The sequence below is a fragment of the Dromaius novaehollandiae genome, chromosome 16 (genome assembly GCF_036370855.1).
Source record: "Dromaius novaehollandiae isolate bDroNov1 chromosome 16, bDroNov1.hap1, whole genome shotgun sequence".
Lineage (NCBI taxonomy): Eukaryota > Metazoa > Chordata > Aves > Casuariiformes > Dromaiidae > Dromaius > Dromaius novaehollandiae.
In genome coordinates, this window is record NC_088113.1 from 15,503,091 (window position 1) to 15,515,530 (window position 12,440).

Below are 12,440 nucleotides of genomic sequence, written 5' to 3' on the forward strand. Positions count from 1 at the left end.
CGCGTCTGCACTGATGCTTGCTTTGTCGCTGCTGAAATTAAAATTTCTTCTCAATGGTCTATTTAGAATCCACCCACTGGCCAAACCCACCAGCAACCTCTGATCTCTGCACCAGAAGGAGCCAAACCTTAGGGGCTCAGGAAGAGCTCAGAGCAGACTGTGCATCGAGTTTTACCCTGTCCCCAAATCCATCCTGGAATGAGCAATGCAGCACACGAGCCTGCGAACAACAGGTACGCCAAGCTGAGCTTTAATGCCTTCAGCAACAACACTCGCATTGCCCAATTTGGCCTTGAGGGGGGGGAGAAATCAAACCAAAAAAGCTCCACACACAATTTGGGCTTTTCGAGTTTCAAGAGACTCATACCCACTCAAGGCGTCAAAGTTTCTGCCAACTCTCCTTCTGTTTTAACTTGTCTTCGTGGGCTTCATTTTCAGGATGGGGGGGAAAAAAGAAATCCCACACTGGAAAGCTGGATCTACTCGGTAAGATTTTATCCAAGCAGCTCAGTCAACTAATGAAGGAAGATCATTAAAAATCCCAAACTTTGAGTTAATATGTTATTATACAAGTGCAATTCAGCTGCTATGCTAATAAAAAGCCTTTGGGGAATGAAAAACAAGCCAAACTGCAAAGCACATAATTTATACTTCCACTGGTATTCTTAAAACACACACGCGCACACATACACACACACAGCAAAACAAGAGAAAAGAAAAAAAGAAACACTCAACACATTCTGAATTTGGCTTCCTAATCATTGTCACTTTTCAATTAGAAGAGACCTCATTCCATTTCTCTCTGTAATTTTCCCCAAGGGAAGTGTTATAAATGCACCAGGCTTTACAAGATGGGCAAATTCAGCCTCCAAATGCAAAGTAAGGTCACACTAATTTAATTTTGCATAATTTTTACTCCAGAATACGTTTCAAACTAACAGGTTCAGACATCACATTTAAGTGACACAACCTGCTTTTCTGTATTTTCTGTCTAGACACTGCAACTTTTGGAGTCGGTAAGCACACATGCAATTGTTTTGCAACTAAGCATTTTTTCCCCAGATTCTCACAATCCTGAAACTGGATATTCATGATCAAGTAAAATCACTTGTCACGTCCCATTTTTCAGTTTGTTCCTCATTTGCCACTTTAAACCACGTGTGGCCTTGAAGAAGGGTTTCATAATAGATTACAGCGCTGCATTTAATAAAATACAGGAGACTTTGCTGCTCCCCAAAGCTTGCAGGCTCCGCACAGTGCAGGCTGCGGCCACCCTCCTGCTCGGAGGGCTTTTTAGGGGAAGGCAGCACAAGCCGTCGCAGCCGCGTGGCTTTTCAGCTAAATGCATGGGGGGGACTGACACAGGCCCCTCCCGGCAGAGAGGACCCAGGCTTCGAGATTGACAACGCGGCGGAAGCAGCTGCAGAAAGGAACAACGTTGAGAGCTTCTTGGAGCATTTCAGATCTTTTAAGAACGACACGCCCGAGAGCCCCAGATTTAGAGTTTATTAATATTTTTGCAAGGACAGAGCGCTATTTGAGTCAATATTCATGCTGTTAGGCACTGCGAAGTCACCTTCCGCACATGCACGAGGTGCAGGATTGCTGCAGGGGAGTCAAGGCCATGATGTATTTAAAATGTATTTCCTCATTTTTTACAATCGTTTCTGCAGTTCATAAAATGCTTACTAAAAACTTTATTAATGCTCTTTCCTCCACACAGAGTATCACTGCTGAACATGAATGCTCCACAGTGCTGGTAGGTATCAAAAAATACACCTGCGTTTTGCTGAAATAATGATGGATATTACAGCTCTAACTTACAAGCGGACAGAACAGCTTTCAGACAGGGTCTTAACCAAGACAACCTCTGCTTTCAGTCAGGTATAATATGCATCTGCAGGTTACCTGCAGTTACCTAAAACAGTTACCTCTAAGCTTCAATTATTATATATATATATATATATATATATATGTTTTGGAGTTGCATATCATGTGGGAAGGGAAGAGAAGGGGAAGCAAAACTACTCAGGAGACAATGGCTAGCTGAATAGATGTTGCTGCATTAGTTACAATTCCTTAAAAAAAAAACCCAAAAACCAAAAAACATCAGTCATCATAAATGCTGCGGTCAATTGTGCTAAAACTAAAGTTTGTTGTGGTGAGACAAAATTAAACAAACCAAAGAAAACCCTGCTGGATATTTCGCTTCTCCTATGTCCATTTTCACTTCTGCCAAATACTTTTATCATTAAAACCCTCTTAGTTCTGACTTTAAACAGATTGCTGGGACAGCTCGAATAAGATCACAGTCAGAGCACAATCCAAATCTTGAGCAGGCTATCAAATATACGCTCTTAAGGTGCACTGAGAAAGCTCCTGCTGCGGCTTTCACCTCCCGGTGGAGGTCTGCCCAGCCGGGCAGCAGCACAACGGCAGCAGCTACCGAATACGCTCCGCACCCCAGCCGCAATCCAGATGCAATGAAACACCTCAGCAGAAAGCCTCGCTGTTGAAAGTTAATTAACCATCAGCTAAATGTTACCCAGGAAGGATGGGATATGCACCTCAGCCTCGGGATGCCCCCGCGAGCGTCCTCGGAGGCAGGGTCCCCCATCACTGGTTTATTAGAATGCTTTGGGAAAAATGCACCTAAAACAGTATTTCGAGGTGGCTCCCATGCTTGACAAGGACAGGACAGCTGATAACAGAAGCAGCCAAAGCTGCCATTAGGTTTGGAGGGACTGATTTAACATGAATTTTCTTTTGCCTGCCCTCAAAGTCTCAAAATTTGCATAATCAGCTATTTGCATCAATCCAAGACATACCCCGCTGCACTCCACACTCGCAGACGCAAAAATCTGTCCTCAGCAAAGCGTTTGCAAGTGACTTCCACCAAACCACGATTTCACACCCCCACAGCAAAGCCAGGCTTTAGAAAGGACTACGGACCTTTACGACCCTTTTGAGAGATGCAGGAACCAACGGCCCTAGTTTGGGGATGGGGAAAGGCCTGGACGGCAGCCGACCCGAAATTCAAGCACGAGGCTCCTCGACCTGCAGTCTTTGCCGTGCTGACTCCCCGCAAAAGGTAGTCCTAGCACCAAATGAAAACCAAGGCAGCGAATCGCTCATGCTCCCGCTTCAGAGCAACAGAGAGATTTCTGCAGCTGCCAAGACTAGCGACACTATTTTTTCCAGAGGAAAAGATTTCATTTTGTTGTTTAAGGGTAACAGCAGGCAAGCAAACAACAGGCTGATGGGCTTTATCACCTAAAAGAAAAAAAAAAAGAAAGAAAAAGAAAAAAGGGAGCTTCCATCCCATTTCCTTTGGGAAGCGCGTGGCCAGCCGCCTCGGCCGGAGACGGGCGCAGGGCAGCAGCCGCAGCCTCTCCGTCTGCAGGCGGTGCTTGCACACGCTCTCCGCGGAGCCGCGCCGCGTGCGATGGCAGCGCTAACACGGGCCGAGCTAATCGGCGGCCCCCGCGGTCCCCGGGGCACGCGCGCGGCCGGGTGAACGGAGGCGGCGAGACATTGGAATCCTGAACGGCTTCCCAGCGCCGCTCCGCGCACAAAGGAGCACTAAACCGGGGCTAAGACGCAATTAGGATGTGTAATTTGCCTGTAATCCATCCCCCTGCCTAGCCCTGTGCCAGATTTAACACGGATAGGGCAAAGACAGCGCGCTGGGGGAGGAACGCTCCGGGATGCTATGGCGCAAAGGAGCATTTCTGCAAGGAATATTAAGCCCAAACTCACAGCAACATACACTCATGTGCAATAACATATGTTTAATATACACTGCCCCCAAATATGCCCCGGCTTGCCCACTCCCACGGCCAGTTTGCAGCAAAGGATGGGGAGATGGGGTGGTCCATGCCGACGCTGCAGGCAGGCAGCCGCCTGCCCTGGACAACAGCAGCCCCTTCGGGTCCCACGTGGTGCTCACACGCTGGGGGACAACCTCCACGAAACCACCCACCGAGCCACACGGAGCAGGGAAAAAGCCCTGGAGCTCAGCACAGGGGGCCGGCTGCACAGGTTGTCTCCCGCTGGGAAGTCTCTACGATTGCTCCAACGTCTCTGAGATCAGGGCCCAGGGAAAAGGCAAAAAGGCAGGCGTAAAACGAAAACTGAACGGCAGCGGTAACTGTGCTGGCTTCCCCCCGCCTAGAAACTGATGTTAATTTGAGTAGTAGAAAAATCCAAAAGGAAGTGAGTAAGAATTCATGAGACTAAAAGACAAAAGGGGCTGAGAAAAAAAAATAACCACACAGATTTTACGATTTTAAAAGTTTTAGAGAGTTGTGGTAACAGCTTTTCCCCCCCAAATCACTGCTGTTCTACCACTCTGCCAACAAGTATCTTTGCTTTCATGTAGCCAGGTTCCTTGTGTGGTTTTATCTGGCCTTTGGTTTTATTCCACACAAGTGAAAGGACCGTCTTGTTAAAAAACAGTAATAATGAAAATCTAGAATCTGAGGTAATAGAGAGTCCCCTTCCAGGCTGGAAAGCCAGTCTGCAACTCAGCTGTATGAAAATCTTAAAACTGGCCATTTTCCACTGTATATAGGGACTACATTTAATTAATGTCACTCATTCTCCCAGGGAAACATGCTGTAAGTGCCTAATGGAATAGCCAAAGAACTGCTCCAAGTACTGTGTATTCACCTCCGGGTTTGACTTTGACACGCTTAAAACAACTTTTATGCCTAGGCTGCATGGGTCCTGAATAGGCCAGTTTTGTGCAGAGATTCCTCCCGCTGTCTAACAAGCCTCAGTAAAATGGGCAGACTAAGAATAAGACTTTTAAAACCTGCCTGTTGAAATACAAAGGGATGCAACCAGGTCTTGTACAAACCTGAATAGCATCTTTCCAGCCTCCAGAAGACACTGGCTAAGGACAGCATCTAATGGCAACAGTTTGAGAATGCTTATCAAAAAAATTTAAAAAAATAAAAAAATTGCTGCTCCAATTTAATCCTAGCCCATCTTGACACACTTTCTTCTTAGCAAGAAAATGGCTGGAGGTTCTCCAGGAAACCCTGGGTAGGTAAGGAGTTACCCAGCATACTCATCCTCTTCCAGGCCGGGGCCACGGGAGCGCTGCCCTGCGGACGGGGAGGCGAGGCTGAGCGCTCGCCCGCTGTGCCGGCCTCACCGTACCCTCCCGCCTCCCTCTCCGTTCCAGCAGCAAAGCTTTAGCCTCAGGATTAAGTGAATTCACAAATATGCATGGTTGGCTGAGGGAACGATATAATTAAGGTTTCTGGGAGGCTAAACAGGGTTAGCAGCCAGAGCAAAGCTCGTCATGGGAGATGCATCACTGAGAGCAGTGCCAGGATGAACCCATGGGAGGGGGAAGGATTATTCACCCTGTCTAACTTTAGGCACCTCAATTAGTTGCCAAGTTAAGAGCCCAGGCTCCCTACGCTGCCCAGTGCAGAGGGACGAGGTCTTCCTGGGGTGATTCAGCCCGGGAACTAAACTTAGCTCTGAGTCACCCTGCAGAAGGACCTCACTCCCTCCTGTGACTGCAGACGAACCAGGTGCTCTATGCGGGCTTGGACGTGAAGGCAACCGGACGCACCTCAAGGACGCAAGTCCATCACCACCATTTCAAGTTGGGAGCCCCAGTGCTGGGCACTTGAGGCCTCTGACAGCGATCAGCCCTTGGGGTCACCGCAATACCTGTCGGCGGCACGCAAAGGGCAAGAGAAAGCTTACGGAGAGACAGTGCAACTCGGCCTGGGCTGTTCCACCAGACAGCAGCCGATCTGGGAAGAGCATCTCACCTTCTGCTGCCCACGTCCTCACTCTATCTATTACGCAGCACCTTCTCCTGCCTGCCGAGCATCACCACTTCGCGGAGCGCCTGCAGCTATTTCTGGAGTCTGGTTTTACGGGGCTGACTCTGTGCAGGGACCCAATGAAGGGGCTGCTCCATCGGCAAAATGCAGGACCTGACCGAGGCACCTGCCTGAACCGCGCCGGGCCAAGTGGGAGGACGGCCAGGCCAAGCCCCGTCCTGAAGCTTGTGAAATCCGTAAATGAATTGCTGCATGCAGTAAGCTAAATACAGTGGCACTGTAATGCCATACCACATATCTCAGCTTCTTACACACACACACAGTTTCTCCAGACATGACAAAATTAACTGGATGAATTAATAAAAAGTGTTCGCAAATCCACAGTGAGTACTTTCATCACACACTGTTTCTCTGATTTTCCATTAACACCTCTGATATCCACAGCGCTGCCCTTGCAATGTGACTCAAAGTAAAACGCAGCAGAGCTGTGCGCATACCTGACTTCATTTTCCTTCCATCCCAATTTTCTAATCTTTTCATCCACCCCCACCCTTGGGCATCTTTTGCTTGAACAGGTTCCTTGCAGCCCTTGATGACAGTGCACTAGTTACATAAAGAAAAGCATCTAAAAGAAATAAGGGTACAGCTACTTTTTGATTGGGAATGTGCAGATAAGGTTATTCAACAATAATTAGGAAAGAGGGAGGGGGAGATCAATGAAGTCCAAATGAATTGTGTATGGGCAAGAATTTGAAGCTTGAGGATGTCAAGCATCCGGGAATCCTTCCTCCCTGTTTGCGATTCCCCAAAGTCTGCATTTACAAGCTCTGCAGGAAGCCAGGCAAGGACACACAAGGATGTGAGTCAAGAAGCATATCGGGCCAGTAACCCTAACCTTGAAGGCTTCTTAACAAGCTGGCGCGGCTCCTCCAAGAGCAAATGAAAAATAGTCCCTGGAAGAGGGGGAAGGCTGAGATGCCCCTCTACCCCAGCTTCAGTAAATGTCTTTCAGCACCCAAAATCTGGACTGCTTCATTAACACCCTATAGCAAGCATCCCTGTCAGCCACCAGTCCAGAGGTCCTCACCTACTCCTCTACCTACCCACTGCTTTTGACAAGCGCAGAAAGAAGAATACGACCCAGCATTTTCTCCAAGAGACCTATGCTGCAGTCTTCGCACGAAACTTATTGCCAATGGGCAGGTAGCAACGCTGCCTTAAACGAGATGTGATGGATCTGACTTTCAGCAGTTCTCAGCACCCACATCTCTGCCGAAGGCAGCGGCAAGTGCAGGGGTGTAGGAGCCCTGAGAATTGGGTTACAGAAAAGGAGAAGGAGAGACGCCCTTATCTGTTCTGTCAGCTACTTGACAGGCCTGACCAACTTCCTCTCCTTGTCTTCACCGACATTTCAGAGCACTACTGCTTCAGCTGCGGTGGTGCCCAGGGGCACCAGAGAAAACAAGGAGATGAACAAGGACAGTCCTTGTCATGGACAGCTGAGAGCCTACCACCGCCTCGCATGACCCAATAATTAAGCCACAAAACAAGTCCTAATCACTCTCTGAAAATAAAGCAAAAAACACCCTGTACCATCTTGCCTTACACATACCAACATGCAGGTGGAGAAGAATCAGAGAGGCCATAAGCTGACATTACTGAACCTGTTTTCATCAGGGGGATATCCTGAGGTCCGCATAGTCCTTGGGCACACGCACCTGAGCTAGTTTTAAATCCATGCTGGCCCCAGGAGCTAGCACTTGCACCTGCCAGCTGTGACCACATCACAGCTTGGGAACACTCTGGACCAACATGCACCTCCCTGGAAGGTTAAACTCAACAGAATCGAATCCAGCTGAAATGCGATGGTTATGCCAGATACTCAAAGCCTCTGTAAAAGGATGTGGGTTAAGCAATGTAGCCAAACAGTGGGCCTCACTTTTTCTACTCAAAGCAAAGGAATGTGGATCTGAGAGGAGCCATCTGAATAGTCACCCTGCAGAGCTGTGCTTTTAGCAGGAAATAAACTCACAACTCTCTAGCAACCAGCTGCTTGGGTTTTGGACTCTGCAAGATGCCCACAGGCAGTCAGAGTGATCAGGGCCAACTCTGGGACCACTTCTAATGGCAGCCCCTCACCTCTCTCTGCTTATACAGGAGGCACTGAGGAAAGCGCCGTGGCACAGCAGCAACACAGGGTGACGGAAGCAGCTCCACACGGTCCTGTCCTTCCCAGCCCCACTTGGAAAGGGGACATGCCCATTATGCTAAGCATTACATGTGAACTGCTCTAATTTAAGCAAGAACCAAAAGAGCTCTAGGCCACAGCTGGAATCCAAGGGTTGCCAAAGAGGGTGCAGCACAGAGCATTGCTCCTGGTTTACAGAAGCTATTTCATCCTCCAGATGCCAAGCTCCACTTGTTAAAGAGACTAGTGTTCTTGCTCTCGGAGGCTGCATGGGAAGAAGAGATGAAAGAACAAAGAACTAAAGATGGCAGATTACTCAACTTCTGTCATTTGTCTCTTAGGTCATCTTAGAAACAATCAAACCAAGCACAGTCATTACTCCAGTATCTATGTACTAGTGTTTATCTGTTACATTTATCTGCTAAATAATACCTCCATAAACCACAAATGAAGGGCCCATCAGATTGTCAACAACTGCATCTGTTCTCAAGGCAGCACGGAAAATACTGAAGATAGATACAGAATATGATCCCGGTATTGCCAATGCTGGCACAAATCAGGAATATCTTGAAGCAAGAGCTACAACAGCAAAACCAAGGCAGAAAGGAGAGCAGAATCAGGCCCATGACAACAGACCAGACAGCTGGGAAGAGCCAGTTGGATTCAGTTCTGCTTCATGCATCATCAGTGCAGTTAACAGCTAAATTACATTTCCAGATTCAACATGGCTGGTTATGATGCACAAAGCAGAAGTAACACCATGTGATTTACTGATCCCAGGCTGAGAACCGCAACACTAGGGTTGAGAATAAGCCTTGCCCTGGGACTCATAAAAGAGCTAGTTTGAGAAAAGTCATTGCTAGAGACTGGGTGATGGGACCTCAAGAAGTCGTGTTCATAGTGTGAATTCTTGGACCATAACTGTGCTTTTAATCTAGTTCGTTTTCTTCATTTGTCACCCTGGGTGATCAAGCATCATATCCTCTGAGTCACTGTCAAATGATGGCCTAGCCCTGCACCTCCTACCTGCTTTTTTTTGTTTGTTTGTTTTAAAGGAAATGGTCTCATTTCATGGTTAGAGTTGTGGAAGTATCAGGCTGGACAGTCTTCAAAAATTTCTTAATTAATCCTTACAACACTACCACAACACAGTCACACTATTGCTCCTATTTCTGTAGTAGAAACTTCCCAGGCTAGCACGGCTATGACTATAGCATAAGGAGCGGGAGCTACGTTCAAGGGCCAGAAGGAAGGATCAGCCTGGCAGCACTCAGCATTTACACGGAAACTGAAAACATTAAAGTTACAGTCAGCAAGTCTTTCAGCTGGGACACCTTGCTTTGAACAGAGACCTGTCAACTGTGATAACTTGTTTAAAGAAAGTCCTGAAGACATTAACCAGCTCCATCAGAGCACAGGAGAACTAAGGAGATTCTTTAGGATACTGGGACACTTTAGAACTTGTATAGGCCAACCCTTTCCCTTCCTTTTTGTGCCCATTTCTCTACCTCCCGCACCCCCTCCAGTATTTTGGGGCAATATATTTTATGCACAGTAAACTTGATCAAAACCTACTAAAATTACAGGAAGGAGTATACTGCTTTTGAAGTTACTTCCAAGAGTAAGGACAGTAAAATCAAATCAAGAGAATAATGCAATTTTGATTTTGCACTTAAAAGATATGTAAATTTGCTTGCTCACTAGAAAATTTTGAGAAAGTCTCATAGCCCCCACACCAAGCTAAGAATAACCAGAGCACTATTTCCCTGTTGCTCAGGGGCTCCACAAAGGCATCAGACCTAAACGACTTCTGAGGTACGGGTGAGACCGGCAGCACCCTTTGATGTGCTCCCAGGACTCCCCTTCCCATGCTCCTCTGCACCGCAATAGCTCAGATTACAGCCCTACCTTGGGGCACCCACCCAAGTAAAGAAGTTTGACCCAGTTGCATCACCTGAACATACCCTCACCACCTCAAAGTCAAACGTGGGCATCCAGAGAGGGACAACTGACCGAGAGCTACAGGCCTCATCTTCTATCACGACGGCACAAATCAGACCGATTCCACCAAAATCAGTTACAAACATACACACCAAAGTGCACAGTATCAGACTCAGATCCAGCCAACTGACTCTGAAAGACCAAAGAGTTTTTGTTTCTCAGGGGTATCTTGATGGCTAGTAAAAAGAAACACATTAGTAAATAAAATATTTTCTTATACCCTGGAAACATTCCTGATCAATATGCGGCTTGCTGCCATAGAGGATTTTTTCCTTCCAACCACCAGAAACTCATGACAAAAGAAAGCACGTCTCATTTATGAACTTAGCTATAAATACTTTTGCTAACTGCCATTTAGGAATTTCATTTCCTGCTTGAGCAAGTCCTGTTGAAAGAGGCAATTACCAAATTTGTTTCTAGTTATAGAAATAGATGTTTGTTGCTGCCCACATCTGTTTCGACAGACAAATTGCCAGTCACGGACGCTCTATGGAGAGCAAACACTCCATCCAGGGAGGGCTTTGCCACCTCTCCAGAAAGCTAATAGCAATTAAATGGATTGGGTTTCCAATTCCAACTTCTTTTAAGCCCTATCCCTCCCTGTAACGGGAGCTGCCTAGCTTGCACAGGGCTCACAACCCGCAGCTTCAGAGTTAGCTGCAAAAGCCTCCATCGCGTCAACGTGTTACACGCTACTGATTGCTGTTGGTAGCGCAGTGAACCGCTCCCTCCTGCTGCTGAAGAGGCTCCACAGAATATACATTTAATTAGTCATTAGGCGTATCAAAACACAGCAGCGTTATTTCTGCATGTCGCGTAGATTCAGTATGTTGCATTTATGTTATGCACAAATGAACTCAGCAGTGGTGCATCCTCCTCACCTGCAAAGCGCGAGATGGAGAGCCTCCGCAGCCGGCCCGGGACTCTCCGCCGCAGTCGCCGGCAGGAACGGCCCCGGGGACGCCGCAGCCTCGGGCTCAGCACCGCCGGCGGAGCGGGTACAGGGGCCACAGCTCTCATAGCTGCATGCTGCGTGTGATGGCTTTTACCAACTGTCCTTCCCAAGTATCCTCCCTTTTCCACTTTCCTCCACCCTGCTTATCCGCTGGGAAGTTTCCATTTCCACATCATCCAGGGAAAACCGTTTATCAGCCAATTCCCAACTGGCTGCAATACCGGCCCTCTGGACCGCTGGACCGCGGGGCACCAGGCAGGGCTCCTGGTGCAGGGCGGCATCGGAGGGACGCTGGCCAAGGAGCCCGGCTCCCACTGGGGAGCAAAACCCCGGCACAGCCCTCGAAGCCTGGTACCGCACGTCGGGCTACGCGTGCCTGGACCTCAGTCGAAGCCCAGCAGCTTGGAGACGAGGTGGGAGCACCCCAGAAAGCCAGGAAACCCCGTGACCGAGGGGGAACCTCCTGCTAGCTGTGCATTTTTCCCCGCATGAGTCACAAGCTCCCCCGCACCCTCTGCCTCACTTATCACCCGGGCGGCAGCGCCGAAAGGCCCATCAGCACGCGGCAGACGCACCGGGAGCCCCGTCGCGCCGGATGCTGCGCACAGGCCCTGTCCCGCGAAGGACCGGCCGCCCTAAGGATGCGCGCGGTCCCCTGCGGAGCACCCCGGGATCGCGGGAACGGCCGCGGCAGCCCCAGGCTTCGCAGGACCGCGGCGCCCCGGGCGAGAGGACGCGGCACCGCAGACTGCCTCGGAAACTCGGGGGCAGGCGGGTGTCGAAACAGAGATTGAGCAAGATGACCAAAGCCACAAGCACAGTCATGACAGGGCCATGAACTGAGACTGGACTTCCTCAGCTGCGTCCAGGGCCTCGTCAGAGGGACACCTTTCCTCTCCATGCTACTTTAAGTGCCCCTGCCTTACATACAGGTTTTCAGCTTTTGGCTTATACCAAGGGCTTCACAAGACAAGTTACTTCCACGGAAAACCCAAAACCTTAGTGATAGACGCAATTATGCACTGCAGAACAGTGCAAAACGCACGCAAGCGCCCACACGTACGCCAGCGTTTGGTCCCCACGACAGGCGAGCTCGGCTCTCAGGGCGGCCTGAGCGCTGCCGGGGGGGAGAGATGAGAACCCACACTCACAGGTGCACACGCTCTCACATTTATACAGATATTATATGTGCATGTGTATATATATATATATAAAATACACGGATATGCAGGCCAAGGAAAATGGGGACAAGGTGAATAAAAACATCCTGGGTCCGATAAAATTAGAGGAGAGGGTAATAAACTTTCACCTTAGTTGTAGCAACAGCCCTGGAAAGGATTGAAATAACTTCCAGAGCAAATATTCAGGAAGGTTTATCTTCTGTTGGGCTGTTTTGCATCCATTAGTTTTTAAGCACAAAAAAAGTGGGTTTCTCCCCATCTGAAAAAAACAGAGCATTTGCTCGATAGAGACTATTTTGCAAACC

The 12,440-nt window shown here is 48.6% G+C and overlaps 1 protein-coding gene across 11 annotated transcripts in view; it reads right to left on the bottom strand.

The window, feature by feature from the left end:
• The window catches only part of PMEPA1 (prostate transmembrane protein, androgen induced 1), a 184,475-nt gene that overhangs the window by 17,151 nt on the left and 154,884 nt on the right, over positions 1-12,440 (bottom strand). Inside the window, exon 1 of one of the 11 annotated variants that reach the window (XM_064521558.1) lies at positions 10,881-11,034. The exons of 9 other annotated variants lie outside the window; for them this stretch is intronic. In XM_064521558.1, coding sequence (XP_064377628.1) covers positions 10,881-11,019 — 139 coding nt within the window. In that variant the 5' untranslated portion in view covers positions 11,020-11,034. Of the gene's footprint in view, positions 1-7,474; positions 7,500-10,880; positions 11,035-12,440 lie in introns of those variants that run through there. One more of the 11 variants, XM_064521559.1, reaches the window with a different exon arrangement.